We start from the raw sequence: 20,487 nt of genomic DNA on the forward strand, positions 1-20,487 counted from the left end.
TAAAGTAAGAGCAGAGCAAGAACTGTCTGGTGAATTCCAAGTACAGAGGGGGCTACAACAGGGAAAAATAATCTCTACAATGCCATTTAATTTAGTTTTAGAAAGGGGATGTGGTAAATGCCAATAAACCCAAGAGGAACAATACTTAATCGGCAAGTTCAAGTGGTAGCATATGCAGATGATGTAGCATTAATGGCTAGGAATGTAAGGGCACTAAAGGGGAACTACGATATGTTAGAGGAAGCAGCAAAAGAAGTAGGTTTAGAAGTAAACATAAAAAACAACATATATGGTGATGGGGGAGCCCAATATAAATGGACAAAAGAATTCAATAGTAATGAATGGGAAAGATTATGAAAGGGTGAAAATATTTAAATATTTAGATTCTGTAATAACGGAGAACAATAAAGTAGCAGTAGAAATTCAAGAAAGGATAGCAAGTGGAAATTGTTACTCTTTTGCCTTGCAGAATGAATCTAATTCCAGGAATGTTAGTAGGAATACAAAAAACAAAATATACACGACCATATTAAGACCTATAGTAATATATGGATCAGAAGGCTGGATTGACATTAAAGGAGGAGAACTGGTTATTGAGATGGCAAAGAAAGATACTGAGAAGAATTTTTGGAGCAGTGAGAGGGGAAGATGGCTGGAGAGTAAGGACAAATGTAGAACTACAAACTCTTTTTGGACAGACTGATATTGTTTTTAAAATTAAGCAGGGAAGACTAAGATGGGCAGGACATGTACAGAGAATGCCAGAAACTCTGGGTGTCAAGAAAGTTTTCATGGCAAAACCTGACAGGAGAAGGAGAAGAGGTAGACCCAGAAAAGGTGGCTGGACGATATGGAAGAAGATCTAAAGGCGATGGACAGAGAAGAATGGAGGCAGGTGATACAGGAGGCCAAGGTTCTTCAAGGGCTGTAGAGCCAACCAAGAAGAAGAAGAAGAAGAAGAAGAAGCTGGGTTTTTAATGTAATAGTTTTTATATGTTTCCAGAATTATGTGATTCACTTCGGCCAGTGTGTAAGAAATTTTTTATTTTTATTGAACCTATTTGTGCATTGCTTACCTGTAAATCTGAACTGAAGCATTTCCATTTTTAAAGAATGTTTGAAAATGCTCTATATTTACAGTGGTAAGATGGAGCAAGAGAATTCAGAAGAAATGTATTTTTGGCATGTGGCCTTACTCTGATTGATCAAATATGTTTTCAGATTCATGCAATTCAACTTTGACCAGTGTTATAAAAATTTATTTTTTATAGTTATTTATATTGAACCTAAAAGTGTGTTGTTTACCTGTAAATCTGAATTGAAGAGATTCCATTTTTAATGTGTGTGTGAATCGCTAGGATGCGTAGTGTAAGCAAAATGGCAATTATCGAGAGAATCAAGAACCATGCTGCGATTGAATATCTTAATTTGAAAGGAGTGACACACAAGGAAAATGTGAAGGGCGTGTGGAATACACGTAAGGACAGTGCTCTGTCTTATGCAACAGTGAAAAACTGGGTGTCCAACTTCAAACATGAAAGAATGAGTGTGGAAAATGCGCCAAGGAGTGGAAGGCCTGTCACTGTTGCCACTCATGAAAGAGCAACTGCCATTCACGGTAAGATTTTGCAGGATCGTCGAACAATGTTGCAGCACACTGAAACCACATTTGGAATCTCCCATGAGCGTGTACAAGACACTGTTGCGGATATTTTGAGGGTGCAGGAAGTTTCATCTCAAAGGGTCCCAAAAGACTTGAATGCAGATCAGAAACAGGAGCATGTGCATTGTTGTGAAGAAATCGTCTGTCAATTTGAAGCGGATTAAGTAGGCTTTCTTGCAAGGTATGTGACAATGGATGAAACATGGGTTCACCACTTTGATCGCGAAACAAAACAAGAATGGAAACCACCTCAATCACCTACCCCAAAAAAATTCTGAGTGCAAAAAAAAGTTGCTAAGATAATGGCATTGGTCTTCTGGGATGCAGAGAGGTAATTACGATGGATTACTTGCAAAAGGGTGTACCCATTAATGCACTATACTATTGCACCCTTCTGCACCATTTGAGAGAAAAGAGAAAGAAAAAAAGGTGCAGAAAAATTGGTGTGCGGAGTTCTTTTGCATCAGGACAATGCACAGCGCAGAAAGCCCTCACAACACTGGAAACTCTGCATGACTGTGGGCTCTAATTGTTATGTCGTCTGCCATATTCTCCAGATTTGGCTCCATCAGATTTTTTTCTTTTCCCAAACACAAAAAATGATCTCAAAGGACAACGATTTGACAATGAAGACGCAGTGATTGATGCTGTGAATGCTTGGTTGAAATCTTAAGACCTTTTATTTCATTGGTTTGCAGGAGTTATCAGAGTGTGCCGGCAAGTGTATTAGTGTACACGGGTACTATGTTGAAAAATAAATTGATATTCTGAAATTTCTGTTATTCTTTATTTGTTAGGCTAGAAATTTTACGAACGCCCCCCCCCCCCCTCCTCCTCCCTCGTATTTATGGCAGTAAGATGGAATAAGAGAATTCAGAAGAAATGTGTTTTTTGCCAGGCAGCTGAATTATAGGATTTATCTGTGCAATAAAATACTGTTGGTCTCTTGTGAAGTAACAAATGAATTGTTATAAATGACCTGCACTTTCCCATGTCCGTATAGTTGTTCATTTATCCTGGGGTGTTCACTGACATTTCAGCAGGGGTAAAATACAACTTGTGCAGAAACCAGACAGTAGTTAACAAGAGATTAAGGAAATGAAAAGGAAGCAGTGGTTGAGAAGGGAGTGGGACAGAGTTGTAGCCTATCCCCAGTGTTATTCAGTTCGTACACTGAGCAGGCTGTGAAGGAAAGCAAAAAGAAATTTGAAAAGGGTATTACAGTTCATGGAGAAGAAATAAAAACTTTGCTTGCTGACAACACTGTAATACTGTACGAGATGTCAAAGGACTTGGAAGAGCAGTTGAATGAAATGGATAATGTCTTGCAAGGAGGATATGAGATTAACATTACTGAAACCAAAACAGAATATAGCCGAATTCAATCGAGCAATGCTGAGGGAATTAGATTATGAAATGGGACACCAAAAATAGTAAATTAGTTTTGCTATTTGGGCAGTAAAATAACTGATAATGGCCAAAGTAAAGAAGATGGAAAATGTAAATTGGCAATGGCAAGAAAAGTGTTTCTGGAGAAGAAAAATTTGGGAACATCGAAAATAGATTTAAGTGTTAGGACCTTTTTTTCTGACTGTATCTGCCTGGAATATAGCCTCGTACAGAAACGAAAGTTGGACAATACACAGTTTGGACAAGAAGAGAATAAAATATTTTGGAAATGTTGTGCTATAGAAGAATGCTGAAGATCAGACATTTTGATTGCCTGATTATGATGACATAGTGAATAGAACATGAGAGAAAAATTTGTGGCATAAATTGACTAAAAGGAGGGTTCAGTTGATACAACACACGAAGCATCAAAAAATTGTGAATTTGGTAATGGAAGGAAGTGTGAGAGGTAAAAATTAGAGAGAGAAAACAAGTCTTGAAAAAAGGAAGCCAGTTCAAATGGAAGTATGATGTGTCAGTTATGCAGAGATGATGAGGCTTGCACTGGACAGACTAGCATGAAGAGCTGCATCACACTGGTCTTCGGACAAAAAAAAAAAAAAAACTTACAGTTCAAACTGCTACCACGTGCTGCCAAATTTCCCGAGGTGTGCTGAATTTGTGAAGCTGTTAACTACCCAAGTGCACATTTAGCTACACTTTTTCAGATAGGCAGGAAGGAAGGAAAATTAAAGTTTAATGTCCCATGGAGAGTGAGGTCATTAGAGATGGAGCATAAATTTCTATTACAAAACGATGGAGAAGGAAATTGGCAGGACCCTTTTCAAAGGGACCATTCCAGCATCCGCCTGGGGAAATTACAGAAAACATAAATTTGGGTGACTGGACAGGAATTTGAACTGTTATCCTCCCAAATGTGGGTCACTTTCAGATAGGACTGTCAAATTTTATTTTATTTTTTCTTTCTTACAGCCACAGCCACTTTCCTTTTATTAATGTGAAAAAAAAAAAAAAATGACACTTGCTTGTGACCCCAAGCTTTAACTACTCAATCCTAATATATTACAAGTGGACAAGTATAGAAATGGCAAAAAATACATTTTTTTCATTATTTTCTTACATTATACTAATATTTCTGCTCCAGCTGCCAGAGACGTGGTTGTGTCTCGTCTATTTTTGACAAAGGCTTGGTTGGCAGAAAGCTAACTTTCAACAGTCTTTTTGTTGTGCCTTTCTGTGACTCAGCACCTGTGCTATGTGGGGAGTAGCAACTATCCTTTACATTATGTTGTTACATTCCATCCTGGATTCTCCACTGTTTGATACTAAAATTTCTTCTGTTCAATTTTAATGTTACACTTTGCTATCTGGGTGTAATGGGAAAATATAATATATTGCCATTACTTTGTTTATTTTGAAAAATATTGTCTCCATTGGACAAATAGATGCAAATGTGCATCAGTCAACTTGTGTCAGGATCTATACTTATTCTGTACATCTGTATTTGAGAAACGTTTCCCGTAAAGCATAATTATGTAGTGCTTGGAGCAATTTCAACGAAACTTAGTGATGTGCATACAATCAGGAAAATACTAGAAATAAGACATGCTCAGCACGCCTACATCTGTGTGGGTGTAAGAATGCAATAACATGGGAAAGTAACCAGAACTATAATTAGCATCCGCAGCATAGGCCCTTGCGGTCAGCACTGCTGCCTCTAAATTGCCGGGTCCGGGATTTAACTCCTGGTTGGGACAAAGATTTTCCTCACTCGGGGACTAATTGGTTTGTTGTCTTAATCATTTCACTTCATCTCATCTTCACTGATGCGCAAGTGGCATAAAATAAAAAGCCTCGCATTTGGCAGACAAACAATTCAAAGCTGAGTCTTCCAACCAACAGTGGCATACAATCATTTCATTTCAGCGTCAACCCAAAGTTTCTGGGATTGCTTAGCAACCTACTGGCAGCTGTGATGACACTTATCCCATAGTGATGGTGTGAGGTGCAAAATGGTTATGGGAAATAACAACCCAAAATGACGGATATAGATTTGATCATCATGTAAATAAACAATGTTTGTTTTTACACTACAAGCAGATTTCATTCCTATTATTATCCAATTTAAGATTAGGATAAACAAGTTGTGTTATCAGCTAAAGTACATAATTAAGGTACATTAAACAGGAAAAGAAAAAATATTTTCTTTAAAAAACTCCCTGAATTAGTGAACAAGGAATATAAATTGATTGAAATTATACTCACCCAAATGGCAGCAAAAAGAGTGAGTCCAAACATCACGATAACCATAATTGTTGCAATTACTCTTGTCGGGGCAAACATTTTCTTAATTTGGTTGACAGGCCCCATTAGGAAACACGTGCTAAAAGAAGAAAGGCACTTAAGCATACTAGTTCTTTCCACAAAAATATCAGTGTACTTTAGTATGATTGTTTCCAATCATTATTACATTCTTAAGTATACATATATGTTGCACGAATTTTGTATTCTGATAATAACAGGCATAAATATCTGACATAATTATTTCTAATTTGTCATATGTGTAAATATAAAGAAAATAAGATAGAGGAAATTGAGACTGAGGCTTTAGTTTTTCCCACAGTTCTCATAGCACAACAATAACAACAACCATTATCACATTGTGTTATACATTTTAACGGAAATCAAAGGTCAAAACATAAAACTTTAAAGATATAAAAGAGCCAAATGGAAATAAAAGCATCCTTTCTTTTCCCTGTCAGCTTCATGCAATGAAAGAAATTTTAAAAGTCCAAAAGTTAGAGATTATATAAACAAAAATGGGAAAAGACAATATCTCAACAATTACTGATTGACTTAATTATCCAGGTGTTGATTATTTATCTTGCAAATTTGCTATCAGAGAGGGGGGGAGAGGGTGAGAGGGAGGAGACGGAGGGGGGAGGCGGAGGGGGGAGGCGGAGGGGGGAGGCGGAGGGGGGAGGCGGAGGGGGGAGGCGGAGGGGGGAGGCGGAGGGGGGAGGCGGAGGGGGGAGGCGGAGGGGGGAGGCGGAGGGGGGAGACATAGTCTGGAAAAAGTGAATAAAACACACACGGGAGAAACTGGATGATTATCTCCCAAACATGAACTGAAAGCTATTGACATGAAATACAGTATTTCAAATGTAATTTTGTATATAAGTTGCCAGTTTTTTTGCAAGTAATGTGTGTGTAAAGCAGTGGGCTTTCAAATATGAGGTGCAGCATGTTTTGCGAATACAGTAAATATTAGTTTCTGGTTTCAGTATTTTGAATTATACATGTTTTTCAGTTATCTGTCTCTAGCTTCTTTCTTACTACAGTTGTATTTACTATCACCACTTATTTCTAGCATGCACTAATTTAAGAGTAAGAAAGGATGAAGGTTTAATTCAATGTCCTTGTGTTCACAAGCACACACTTATGTAAATTTCTTTGTTCATTGTAAATAATCCAAATAACACAACTGAAATCATCTTATTATTAGATTTGTTAGAATATAATTATTGTTATTGTTTTCATTCCGAAGACTGGTTGACACAGCTCTCTATGTTACTATATCTTGTGCAACCCTCCATCTTTGACTAACTACTGCAACCACATCCATCTGAACCTGTTTACTGTGTTCATCTCTTAATCTCCCTCTAAAATTTCTACAAGTTCCACCCCTCTCACACTAGCCTTCAATACTAAACCGACGATTCCATGATGTCTCTGAACTTTTTCTATGAACTGACCCCTTCTATTAGTTAACTTATGCCACTAATTTCTTTTCTCCCAAAATCTGTTCAGTACCACTTCATTAGTTATGTGATCTCCCCATCAAATCTTCAGCATTCCTCTGTAGCATAACATTTCAATAGCTTCTGTTCTCATCTTATCTGAAGTTTTTATCACCCACATTTCACTGTCAGACAATGCTACACTTTAGACAAATGCCTTCAGAAAAAAAGAGACTTCACAACACTTAAATTTATATTTGGTGTTAACAAATTTCTCTTCTTTACAAATGCTTTTCTTGCCATTGCCAATCTATATTTCGCAGCTTCTCTACTTCGCCCATCATCAGTTATTTTGCTGCCTAAATAGCATGACTCCTCTACTATTTTTAGCGTTTCATTCCTTAATCTAATTCCCTCAGCATTGCCTGATTTAATTCAAGTACATTGCATTACTCCTGTATTGTTTTTGTTAACGTTCAGCTTATATCCTTCTTTCAAGACACCATCCATTTCATTTAACTGCTCTTCAACGTCCTTTGATGTCTCTTACATCATTACAATGTCATCAGCGCAGTGGAAAGTTTTCATTTTTTCTCCCTGAACTGTAATTCCCTTACCAAATGTATCCTTATTTTCCTTCACAGGTTGTTCAATATATGGACTGAACAACATTGGGGTAGGCTGCAACCCTGTCTCACTCCCAACAACTGATTCTCTTTCATACCCACTGTGCAACTAACTGGACTTGTGTAAACAGTTGTGGATTCCTATGGCAGGGGAGATGTGGGATGTTTTCGCTGGCTTTGCCGCTTGCCCTCAGGCTCGAAACTGTGGCACCATGTAAGGTCATGACGACTTCTTTCTTGAACTGCTTGTTGAGTTCGTCTACCATGGAACTATAGTCAATGCACAGCACTATGAAGACATTCTGAGAAAATGTGATGCAAAAAGGTCAAAACAATCAGAAGTGCTGTCAGACAGAATTATCCTGATGCACAACAATGCTCACCCCCAAACTGCCAATCGGACGAAAGGTCCACTTCAGAAATTTGGGTGGGAAACACTGCAACATCCTTCACACAGCCCAGATCATCAGCCTGGTGATTTTCACATCAGTGGTGATCCAAAGACAGACGTGAGGGTGTTGGTTGCAGTCAGATGAGGAAGTGCAGGAGTGGGTGTGATTGCGTGGTTCTGGATCATCTCGACTGACTGCATTCTATGAAACAGGAATTGATTCTCTTTTCCCAGCATGATAAATGTCTTCTTCTTGTTCTCTTAATTGTGACTCTAGCTTGGTCCCAAGTTTTTGTAAAATTATCTTTTCCTAAATCTTAATATGATGGCACAGTAATGCTATTCCTCTGTAGTTTTCACAGAATATCTTGTTGCTCTTCTTAAAAATAGATATAATAATTGCCTTTGTCCAATCATCAGGAATCTCCACTGGTCCATACTGTCTTCATTATCATATACAGCCACTGAATTCCAATAGGCCCTGCAGCTTTGAACATTTCCACTGTGATGTAATTTACTCCATAAGCTTGCAATTTTTCCATTTCTAACACGGTTTTCTCTACATCCAAGATCTGCAGATCGTCTCTTTCTGTATCACCATGTCATTTATTCATTTTTTCTCCTGTAGTGGTTTTGTTTCTTTTGTTTTCCTCTATTTTATTATATTTATTTGTTTTGTCCTGTTTTTATATATTTTGGAATTATTTTTTCCATTCTTTCAAAACTACTACTTCCTTCCATACAGCTTTTCTTTGTTTGTTGACAACTTTTGAAGTATTTTCTTTTTGCTTCTTTCTTTTACATAGTACCTTCTTGTCATACTTTAAATTCTCTTCTATTTCTTCCGTGACTTTTTCCCTGAGACATCTTAGCCAATGCTATCATTTTTCTCTTTGCTCTACTCAGTGGTTTCAGTCTGTTTCCATTACTTTCCATTTTGTTTTGAATCACTATCTCTTCGTTAGTCTTCTTCTCGACTAGTTCTGCAATTATCCCATGAGGAAGTTTCTTTGTGTGCAACTTTTGTGATGTCCTTTTACATGTTTCTTCTGCTGCCTTGACTAAGGCCTGTTTGAACCACCTCCATTCTTTCTCTGCAGTCCTCCTCTAATCTTTGGTAAGTGGTATTTAAACCTTTTTCCTTTATATATTTTGATTCCTTTATCTTTCAGTTTCCAGCTTCCATTTTTATCCTTTCTGAATTTCTTGTATGTACCTACCAACAATCTGTTGTCACTGTCTACATAATACTTGGTACCTCTTTCACTTCTGTCAGGCATGTTTCTGATTTCATCAGTTGTTCTACTGCCTATTATGAATTTCTGTATTTGGCAAACTTGTTACTGTGTCTCTTCTTACACGATCCATTACCAATGATCCTTTTATTTCTCAGTCATGTGTCTAGCAAATACCTGTCCTCATTTCTGTGATCTCTGTAGCCTCCAATGATTGGTGATATCCTCCTCTATCATTCCCAACTCAAGCATTAAAGTCCCCTATAATCATTGTCTTCTTAGAGGTTACAGCATCCCCCAGTTTAGAGATAAACATTACCTTTTCATGTGTCACCCCCTCACATTTGAGGAGCATAAACCTGGATTATTTCAAGGATATTTCCTTCCATCATCTTCATTCCACATTCCACTTTGTTCTTACTACACTCAGTCCCACGTTCCGCTCTTTCATCATGTATATGATCTCCTGAATTCTTGCATCCCTTTCTACAGCTATGACATTAACAGTGGCAGTTCTTACATTTTTATTCAGACAAATCTGTTTTTCATGAGAACCATGTTGGTCATCTTATTGGTCATCTTAGCTGACAGATCAGCTCATAGGTTTAATGGTACCTAATGGGATCAACATATTAAGGAGGGCACAAAAGAAAGAAAAAAAAAATCTTCAAAATAAACTCAGGCTCATTTGATTGTTGAACGAGATGATGATATGCTACCACTGAGTCACTAGGCCTAACATGGATCTTTGTGTTAATATTTGACTGTGCATTAGATAATCAGCACCTGACACACATTTCCTCACAAGAGTGAGATTCATGATTTAGTGCCAATACTCGGGAGGCCGACTGTTGTGGTTGCCCTCTGGGCAATGGGGCCAGCGCATCCCTGTACCAGATTACACAAACTGAAGAACACAAATATCTAGGTGTAAAAAAAATCTTACATGATGTTACATAATATAAGGAAATTAATTCAAGAATAAATGCTGGAAAGTTCATTAATGAAACATTTAATGGTACCTAATGGGATCAACATATTAAGGAGGGCACAAAAGAAAGAAAAAAAAAAAAATTTTCAAAATAAATTGGAAGAATTATGATGTGTGAGTCAGAAGTATGGACAGTTACATTTCAATTAATGGAATGGCTGATGACAAGTGAGATGGACTTCTGAAGATGGTCTGCAAATATATCCAGGTGGGAAGGGGTCAGAAATGAAGTCATCAGTGTGAATGTGGTTATCAAGATCGATTATTGATTTTATGGATGGGGGCAAAAGAGAAAAAGCCCTCATACTGTGTGGACACATGAAAAGGATGTCAAAGGGGAGATTGCCATGAAGGATCATTGGCAGAGAATCACCAGGCATGGAGAAAAGAGGAAGATGACTGGCACACAGAGATAAGAAATTCAGGCACTAATTAGAAGAAATACTGAAGAAAATTATGGGCAGACAGCTCAAAATACTTAAAGAATGTGCAGAAAAAGTAGGGTTACAAATCTCATTCAAGGAAACTGAATTCTTATGTTCAAAGACAGAAATGAAGAGCCTGGAAACAAAGTATGGTGTGATCAACATGACCCCTTAAATATCTCTGAGAATTCATCAACCTGACAAGGCCATGAAAAAATCTGACAGCAAAATGTCCTCCAAAAAGTCAAGAAAGCATCATGATTAGTCCAAACCCTCAACAAAAAATCCATGTGAAGACAGAAGAGCCGGCCGCAGTGGTCTAGCGGTTCTAGGCGCTCAGTCCGGAACTGCGCGACTGCTACGGTCGCAGGTTCGAATCCTGCCTCGGGCATGGATGTGTGTGATGTCCTTAGGTCAGTTAGGTTTAAGTAGTTCTAAGTTCTAGGAGACTGATGACCACAGATGTTAAGTCCCATAGTGCTCAGAGCCATTTGAACCATTTTTTTTGAAGACAGAAGAATTCAGCACTACAACACAGTCACAAAACTGACAGTCTTCTATGCAAACAAAACACTGACACAACACAACACACAAACTTGGAGAAATCAAAAAAGAAGAGAAAGATCATTAGGAAAATTTTAGAAGCAAGAAATACCCACGACAGTTACAGAAAACAATCAATCAAAACAACAGAGAAGTTTTCAAATATCAAAACTGACATTAAGAAAAGGTGAATGAAATTCGTTGGTCATCTCAACAGACTACCAGAAAAGTGAATGACAAAAAGGATAATAGACTATGTAACACCACTTAAGAACTCAACACTGTGGCAGGACGAAATCTGAAAGGACCTCAAAAATGCAAACAAAAGGCCAAATGACATTTCAGAAAGGGATACCTTCAGACACAAAGTAGGCAAATGAGAACTTACATTACAAAAACCAACAGAAACAGTGTCTACCAAAATAGTCAGCAGAATGTAAACAAGCCTTCTCGGAAAGAACGAAAGCCTACTGGAACAAGAATCAGAACCCAAAGAAAAGTTTATTGAGGTATTTGCTTAATATCGTCCATAGCAAAATATTTCCGAAACTACAGCATTTCCTTCTTCAACAACACTGGAGCTGCTGGTTTAATTATGAAATGTCTCTCATCTTCATTAGCTCCACTCTCTGATGTTAGATTCATGTAGAAGATATGACCACATGGGTTACACAATGAAGAAGTTTCTCCAGGTTCGTTAGCATTGCTAAGGCTCTATCTTGCTGCCTCTGCCTTCTGCATATGCAGCTCATAAGCATTATTCAGCGTTTCCCTTCATCTTTCATTTGCAATCCAATATCAATTTTAAATTTGTCATGTATATGGCAAGATTTTTTTAAAACAACAAAAGACAGATTAAGATCTTCATTAAAACAATGTCTGTACACCTATCCCTTAGTGTGCTGCAAGTATCTTTTCCAGCAGAAGCTCTGAATACGTATCATTTCAATACAAAGTGATACACTGAAATTATCCTCATACAACACAACATCATAGCATCAAATGTAGAAATATATGCATGTGTCTACAAAAAGAACAATGTGCTAAGCATACAAAAACTTCCACCGTCATACCTTAGCGCAAGATCCTGACAAGAACCCGAGAAAATAGTGGTATTACAAACACTCACTAAGTGGGTAAGGGCTCCTATATAGTCACTCATCAACCAGTTGCCACACCAGAAGACAGGAAGAGGAATGCTGAAGTTTTAAATTTTCAGGGTTGTCACAACTTTCCCTGAGTAAAATTCCCCGAGTGAAATTCCCTGAGATTTCCCTGATTTCCAGACTAAGTCTTAGCATTTTTTTCCTGACAAATTTTGATCTCAAGGGTGAGTAAAGACATAAGTTGACAAAGTAATGTAGCGAGTTCTTTATTTCTAAATGGTTGAACAAAAGTCAACATGAAACTCTTTTGTAATGAACTGTATTTATATGGAGAAAGCAAGCCAAATGGGATGTGTGCTTCATTACGATCACTGATATTTTATTTCAATAGAACTAAACATATTTAGCGACAAAAGTACACATTTCCTTGGAGTCGCAAGACAGATTTAAAATACCTTCATTGATTTCAGAAATTACCTTAGAGAAAAGTAGGCCTCTTGAAAAAAGTGTATAAGGTGGGGAAGAGTTGTGTGAACCAACATTATAGGTGACTGCCAATAAAATGTTGGTTCTGCTATGTTAGTTATTGTCAGTTATTACCCACTGTGTTATGTCTATTATTTTAGTGATATTGTGTGTCTGCCTGCTTAACTGAGTGGTAATGTGTTTGCCTACCATGCAGCAGGCCCAGTTTTGACTGGAGATTTTTTCCACTCATGGACTGGGTGTTGGGTTATCATCATTTTATGATCACCGACAAGCAAATTGGCCAATGTGGTGTCACCTGAACAAATACTTGCAACCCGGCAGCCAAAATTCCCTGGATGAGGCCTCCTGACCATCAATGCCACATGATCATTTCATTTTGCATGTATTGTGTGATTCTTTCTTTCAAGAAACATACGAGTACATAGCCTACAAACTGCCAGTGACTGCCATATTTTCTTCTTATCGTCCATACTTTCTAATGTATGAACTACTTTCAAAGTGTCAAAATGTACTAGAATAAATAAAATGTCTACAAAATGCTGCACTGTACAATGTACTTGCAGTGAGACAAATTACAATTCCTGAAATCCATGATGAAAACCCACCGCATTACGCCAGACACAAACACACCTGACCTGCAGGCAGATCAGGTGAGATTAGATCCGATGGATAGTGCCTGTACATTATTGGGAAACGATGGGCTTCAGATTGGCTGGCCCAATCCATTAGATATACCCACAGAAATGGCCTGCACTTTTCGCCCGTCGTCGTGGAAGTCCACCCGTGTGGCCACCTATTCATGTGTCACAGACATGATGAAATGAGACTGCAGTGATCAATCCAAGCAACAGGTAACTTGTGCGAATACTCTGAGAATCAATACTAATGAGGATAGGTAGCAACTCACCATGAAGATGTTTGGTGAGCCACAGACAGGCACATCGATAAGACAATCACACTCCCATAATTAAATTTTTGGCTGTAGCCTTTGTTGACATATGAGAGCAGACACACTTTCACATAATCACTTGTACACAGCTCATGCACACACAACTGCCATCTTCGGCTGCTACGCTAATAGTCTCCGAGAATCAGATCCAAATAAACTACTCCTCACATCTCCCTGCCTCTCGTCGGCAGCTGCTAGGCTAGTGGCAACACTGAGTACAAGCTGAAGGGAATGGTAGGAAAGGGAGAAGCAGTAAGAATGAGGGAGTAGGGAAGCAGTGCTTGTACTTGGCTGCACCCAGCTAGCAACGATGCACGTCTCAGCAAACACACCATTCAATCTACTGAGACAAAAACATTTTTCCATTTTTTTTCCCCCCGAATTTTCCTGATTTCCCTGACATTCCCTGAAATTCCCTAATATTCCCCGATTTCCAGAACTTGTGGCACCTCTAATTTTGCTTTTAGGAAGCCATTTATGCAAGAGGATCGTACAGATATACTGTTTCTGATCACTGTACAAACTCCTATTGAAAGTCATAGAAGTAGGCAACCCTGGCTTTTATCAGCAATGAAAACAAATGAATTACCAGATCTGGCAGAATTCCAATTTAGCTTCACAGAGGTACTCTATAGCACTGGTCCCTTGCTTAGCTTACATTTATTGTGAATTTCTCACACTGTGAAAAAGTCCCAAACAACTGGAAACAAGCGCAAGTGACTGTTTTATATAAGAAGTTTAAAGGATGTTTCCAGAATTAGATTTTCACTCTGCAGCGGATTGTGTGCTGATATGAAACTTTGTGGCAGACTAAAACCGTGTGCCGGACCGAGACTCGAACTTGGGACCTTTTTGCCTTTTGCGGGCAAGTGCTCTACCATCTGAGCTACCGAAGCACGACTTGCTCTTTCCTCACATGCCTTCACCATGACCTTTCCTCCTGTGAACCATGAATAAAGGCAAGAGCCAGATTCCACATTCGTAGATTTCTGAAAAGCATCTGACATAGAACTCTACTGCAGACTGTTAAAGGAGGTCCAAGCATATGCAATATGTTACCAAAATGCACGTGACTCATCTGGAGTGCCCCAAGGAAGTGTGATAAGACCGATGTTGTTCTCTATATACAGAATTGGTTACAGAAAAGATGAGCAGCAGTCTGTGACAGCTTAATGATAACGGTGTAGTATCTACATGTGTAGTCTGCAAGCCACCATATTGTGTGTGACAGAGTGTTCCTTGTACCATTATTGATACTTCCTTTTCTGTTCCACTCACAACTAGCTCCCCAAAAAGAATGTCACCTTCACCTTCAGCTTCAGATCTGTTGCAAATAAAGTTCTTGGGTTTGCTGTTGGATCGTATTGCATTAATTCCACAATATTTCATTGATTCAACTGCTCAACATCTTCTGGTGGTGGTAGTTGCTACTGTCATTGCTGCAAGATGTGACTGATTATAATCACTGGTGGCATCAAAATTTATCGGGCCAGGAGCAGGCAACACGCAAGCACAGGAAGACGCTCACAATCTGAGGGAAGTGGTGCTCCTAGTGTCTCCTGATGGGAGCCACAGAAAGGCATTCCACTTGAGTGCTGTGGGCAATGACTGTGCTGCCGGATGCTTCTGTGGTTAAAAGTTGAATTAAATCTCAGTGTTGCATTGCATTAAGTCATGAATCTGAAGTTCTTGTTTTTCCCATTTTGATTTGATGATAGTCACTTCTGGATTCTATGTGGCACTTAGTTGAAAACCTGCATCCCTGTCAATAAGATTGTTCGCTGTACGTATATTTATGGACTCCTTAACAATACCATTCCAGAAAGATGAGGCTGGGAATACAATTTCAGTCTTTTCATAAAACATGTGATGCCCTGTGTCCACCCAATGCTCTGCTACCCCTGATTTATCAGGCTGCCCCAGGCACGTACAACAATGATGTTCAATGCAACGTTCTTGGACAGTTCAGCTTGTCTGCCCAATATAAGATTTTCCACATTGGCGGAGGATCTTATACACGCCACGTTTCCTAGGGCCAAGGTCGTCTTTGACTGATCACAATAAATTCCTCAATTTTACTGAAAACACAACTGATGTCATGACTTTAGAAGATTCTTTCTAGCCTTGATGACATGCCCTCAAAATAGGGCATGAACACTGTCGCAGTGGGTTTCTTCGCATCTCCATTTATTTGCTTGGAATGGAATGCATGGCATGTCTGTGTATCTGTATAGCCACACCGTTGGAATACTGTTCTTAGTGTGCTCTATGCACCAAAGAGTGACTGCATTGGGCATGGTGATGACAACTTGTTGCCTGCAAATATAGCTGTGTGTGAGTTTTTTACAATAGACACTATGTCCCAGTGTAGAAATGGCTTTTCTTCTCAGCAAAACATTCAGGAATGGTAAAATTCCAGCACAGAGTCTGGAGGGCACTGAGTGAGTCTGAGCAGAGGACACAATTGGGAAGGTTGTGTTGCTGGATGCACTCCGTGGCCTAATGCAAGGCATGAAAAGCTTGGCTCTAAATACTGAGGAGTGGAAGCTGATATCAAAAGACACGGGTGCCAATGACGAAGGCACACTTGACCTCACGGTCAGTCTGAGAGCCATCCGTGTATATAATGGTACTATTGCTAAGTTCCATGAGAAGGTCATGAAACTGAAGGCGATAGACCAAGGCTGGAGTAGTGCCCTTAGGAAGTGAATGAAGACCAAGGTTAACATGGGCTGCTTCACAAAGCCAAGGTGGTGGAGGGTTCACACACCACTGGGAAAGTTGCAGGTAGTGTGAAGTTAAGCTGCCGTAGCAAGTGCAGAAACGGGATTCCAAGAGGTAACAGAGAAGAGGGCCAGGAGGTAACAGAAGAGGGATGCACCCCAAACTGGTGATCAAAGGAATCATCAAAGAAGGAGGCATAGGATGGGTGGCCAAGCATGGGAGACAAACAGCATGCACACCTGCTTACAAGGGAACCTCCCCATCGCAACCCCCTCAGATTTAGTTATAAGTTGGCACTGGGGATAGGCCTTGAAAAACCGAACACAGATCAATCGAGAAAACAGGAAGAAGTTGTGTGGAACTATGGAAAAAATAAGCAAAATATACAAACTGAGGAGTCCACGTGCAAGATATGCATAGTAAAGGTGGCATTCTAGCACTCACGATTCGGAGAAGAGAAGGGTATCGCCGGAGCCTCCTCCACTAGTTTCCAGTGGATGAAGGCAGAGTGAAGGTGGGAAGGGATCAAAACTTCTGCAAAATGGTGGCTCAAGATGTTCGAAATAGCAACAGGATCCACGATGACATCGGCACTTACTGTCAGGCCAGAAATGGTGGAATGGATCATGGAGGAGGAGGAGGAGGAGGAGGAGGAGGAGATTAGTGTTTAACGTCCCGTCGACAACGAGGTCATTAGAGACGGAGCGCAAGCTCGGGTGAGGGAAGGATGGGGAAGGATATCGGCCGTGCCCTTTCAAAGGAACCATACCGGCATTTGCCTGAAGCGATTTAGGGAAATCACGAAAAACCTAAATCAGGATGGCCGGAGACGGGATTGAACCGTCGTCCTCCCGAATGCGAGTCCAGTGTGCTAACCACTGCGCCACCTCACTCGGTATGGATCATGGTTCCAGAGAGCTGTCAGAGGTTGGCCCACACAACAGAGGAAGGTGTGCAACTGTTAAAATAACTAGTGAATGAAATCCTTCAGCTCGTTTGCTATCCCGAAGAACTCTATGACACTTTGCACGCATGTTTATAATGAATGCAGTTTGTCAGTGTAGAGTGGCAGTTAAAAACGTGGAGAGCACGTTTCCATGCGTGAATTGTGTCGCGGTATGCCTCAGTCCACAAAGGGACTGGGACACGATGTGGTAAAGAGGAAGTGTGAGGAATAGAACGTTCTGCAGCAGTAGGGATAATGTTGGTGAGACAGGCCACCTGATCATGACAACTGAGGAAGTCTTGTTCTGCAATGGTCGCCAGGGAGGAGTAAAGCTGCCAGTCAGCCGTGGTAAGCTGCCATTTGGGCAGGCATGTTGATGGGGTAGGAATCAGCAGACGGAGAGCACACGGGAAATGGTCTCTCGAATAGGCATCAGAAAGAACAGACCACTCAAGACAATGGGCAAGCTGGGCAGTGCGAAAGGATAGATCCAAATGGAAATAGGTGTGCGAGGAGTCATAAAGGGAAGTGGGTGCTCCAGTGTTAAAGCAGAAGAGGTGAAGTAGGTTAAGAAGGTCAGCCAAGAGGGCACCTCTCTGACAGGTCCTGGGAGAACCCGAAAGGGGATGATGGTGGTGGTGGTGGTGGTGGTGGTGGTGGGTTGAAGGATGAAAGGGACCAAACTGCAGAGGTCATTGATCCCTTGTTCCAAAATACTAAAAATACCCACAGAGAATAAAATATGTGCAACAGAATAGGAGACAGACGACACAGAACAAAAGAAACGTAGACAAGGACCAGACAAAACAAAATAAAATCACACGGAGTGCGACGGTGGTTGGCCGACCATAGGAACAAAAAAGGAAAAGCCAACCACTGAAAACACATTAAAAACTGAGTTTAAAACCGTAGGCCAAAGGCCAGAATCAACACAAATCAATCAAATAAAACAGAAACACTCAGATTAAATGATAAAACCCCCCTGCCTGAATAAAATGTAAAACTAAGTCAACCATAGCAGAGTCATCGGTTAAAAGGGCCGGGAGCGAGTCAGGCAGTGTGAACGACTACCTGAGCACAACTAAAAGTGGACAGTCTAATAAAATATGGACCACTGTTAAAACGGAGCCGCAGCGACATAAAGGTGGGTCCCCACGTCGCAGTAGGTGGCCGTGTGTCATCCATGTGTGCCCAATGCGTGGCCGGCACAGGACAACACACTACTTGCGAGAGACCCACAAGGAGGACCGCCACACATCGGTCGTCTCTTTAACAGCCCGCACCTTATTTGGGGATGCCAGGCCACGCCACTCATCAGCCCACACCCCAAGCACCTTACGGCGCAACACCAACTGCTGATCTCGAGCCGGGAGGCCGATCTCCAAAGCTGGGGCGTCGATCGCCCCTTTGGCCAGCCTGTCAACAAGTTCGTTCCCCGGGACGCCAACGTGACCTGGAGTCCAAACAAAGACCACCGAACGACCAGAACGGGTAATGGCGGAAACAGACTCCTGAATAGAGGACACCAGAGGAGAAGAGGTATACAGCGATCGATGGCCTGGAGGCTGCTCAGGGAGTCACTGCAGATGACGATGGACGTACCTGAGCAGAAACGCATATGCTCAAGAGCACGCAATATGGCCACCAGCTCTGCAGTAAAAATACTGCAGCCAGCCGGCAAGGAGCGCTGCTCAACATGAGCAGCGTGAGCAAAAGTGTAGGCAGAGCGACCATCAACCAGGGAACCATCAGTGTAGACAGTCTCACAGTCCGAAAATGAGGTGAGGAGCGCAAGAAAACGGCGACGGAGGGCCACAGGCGGAACCGAATCCTTGGGTCCCTGTGCCAAGTCCAGACGGACGGATGGCTAGGGCAAACACCAGGGAGGTGTAGGTGCACGGACCCGGAAGGGAGGCAGAAGGGGGAATGATCCCAGTTCCGACAGCAGGGACTGGACGCGGACAGCTATAGAAAGCCCAGACCTAGGTCGCCGTTAGGGCAGATGGAGGACCATGGCAGGGAAAAGCAGGCAACGATTGGGATGGCCCGGCGAGCAATGTACGTGGACAGCATAGTCGGCGAGCAGTCGATGGCGGCGAATCCGCAGCGGGGGAACCCCGGCCTCCACCAGTAGACTATCCATGGGGCTCGTACGAAAAGTGCCAGTTGCAAGCCGAACCCCACAGTGGTGTATGGGGTCTAACAACTTCAACACTGAGGCTGACGCAGACCCATAGGCCAGGCTCCCATAATCAAGCCTGGACTGCACAAGGGCTCTGTATAATTGCAACAGCGTGCAGCGATCCGCACCCCAAGATGTGTGGCTCAGGCAGCGGAGGGCGTTGAGGTGCCGCCAGCACTTTTGCTTCAGCTGAGTAATATGAGGAACCGATGTGAGCCGGGCATCAAAGACGAGTCCTAAGAAGCGGCAAATGTCCACCACTTCAAGCAGGTGGCCGTCGAGGTAAAGTTCAGGATGAGGGCGGACCGTCCGACGCCTGCAGAAGTGCATAACTCGAGTCTTGGCTGCAGAGAACTGAAAACCATGAGTCAGGGCCCATGATGCTGCCTTGCGAACGGCTACTTGCAGCCTGCATTCGGCGACTCCCATAGTCGTAGAGCTAAATGAGATGCAGGAGTCGTCGGCATACAAAGAAGGAGACACCGACGACCCCACGGCTGCAGCCAGACCATTAATGGCCACTAGAAATAAGGAGACGCTCAACACCGAGCCCTGCGGGACCCCATTTTCCTGTATATAAGATGAACTAGAGGCGGCACCCACTTGCACACGGAAAGAGCGGCGCAATAAAAAGGTTTGAAGAAAAGCCGGGAGCTGACCATGAAGACCCCACTCATGCAACGTAGCAAGGATGTGATGCCTCCATGTGGTGTCATACGCCTTCCGCAGATCAAAAAAGACAGCAACGAGATGCTGACGTCGGGCAAAGGCCGTACGGATAGCAGATTCCAGCCGCACCAAATTGTCCGCTGCAGACCGGCTCCGACAGAAGCCACCCTGGGATGGAGCGAGGAGACCGCGCGACTCAAGTACCCAACACAAACGCCGCCCCACCATACGTTCGAGCAATTTGCACAAAACGTTGGTGAGGGTAATGGGACGATAGCTGTCCGCCGCCAGTGGGTCCGCACCAGGCTTCAAGATGGGGACAATAAGACCCTCTCGCCATTGCGACGGGAACACGCCCTCGCTCCAAATGCGGTTAAAGATGGTGAGGATGTGTCTCT

General features: G+C 41.7%; 1 protein-coding gene across 1 annotated transcript in view; it reads right to left on the bottom strand.

Moving 5' to 3' along the window:
- The window catches only part of LOC124595732 (vesicle transport protein SFT2B), a 66,538-nt gene that overhangs the window by 8,843 nt on the left and 37,208 nt on the right, over positions 1 to 20,487 (bottom strand). The window contains exon 3 of the mRNA XM_047134610.1: positions 5,339 to 5,456. Within this exon, the coding sequence (XP_046990566.1) occupies positions 5,339 to 5,456 (118 nt within the window). The remainder of the gene's footprint in view (positions 1 to 5,338; positions 5,457 to 20,487) is intronic.

This window comes from Schistocerca americana, chromosome 1 (assembly GCF_021461395.2).
Source record: "Schistocerca americana isolate TAMUIC-IGC-003095 chromosome 1, iqSchAmer2.1, whole genome shotgun sequence".
NCBI lineage: Eukaryota > Metazoa > Arthropoda > Insecta > Orthoptera > Acrididae > Schistocerca > Schistocerca americana.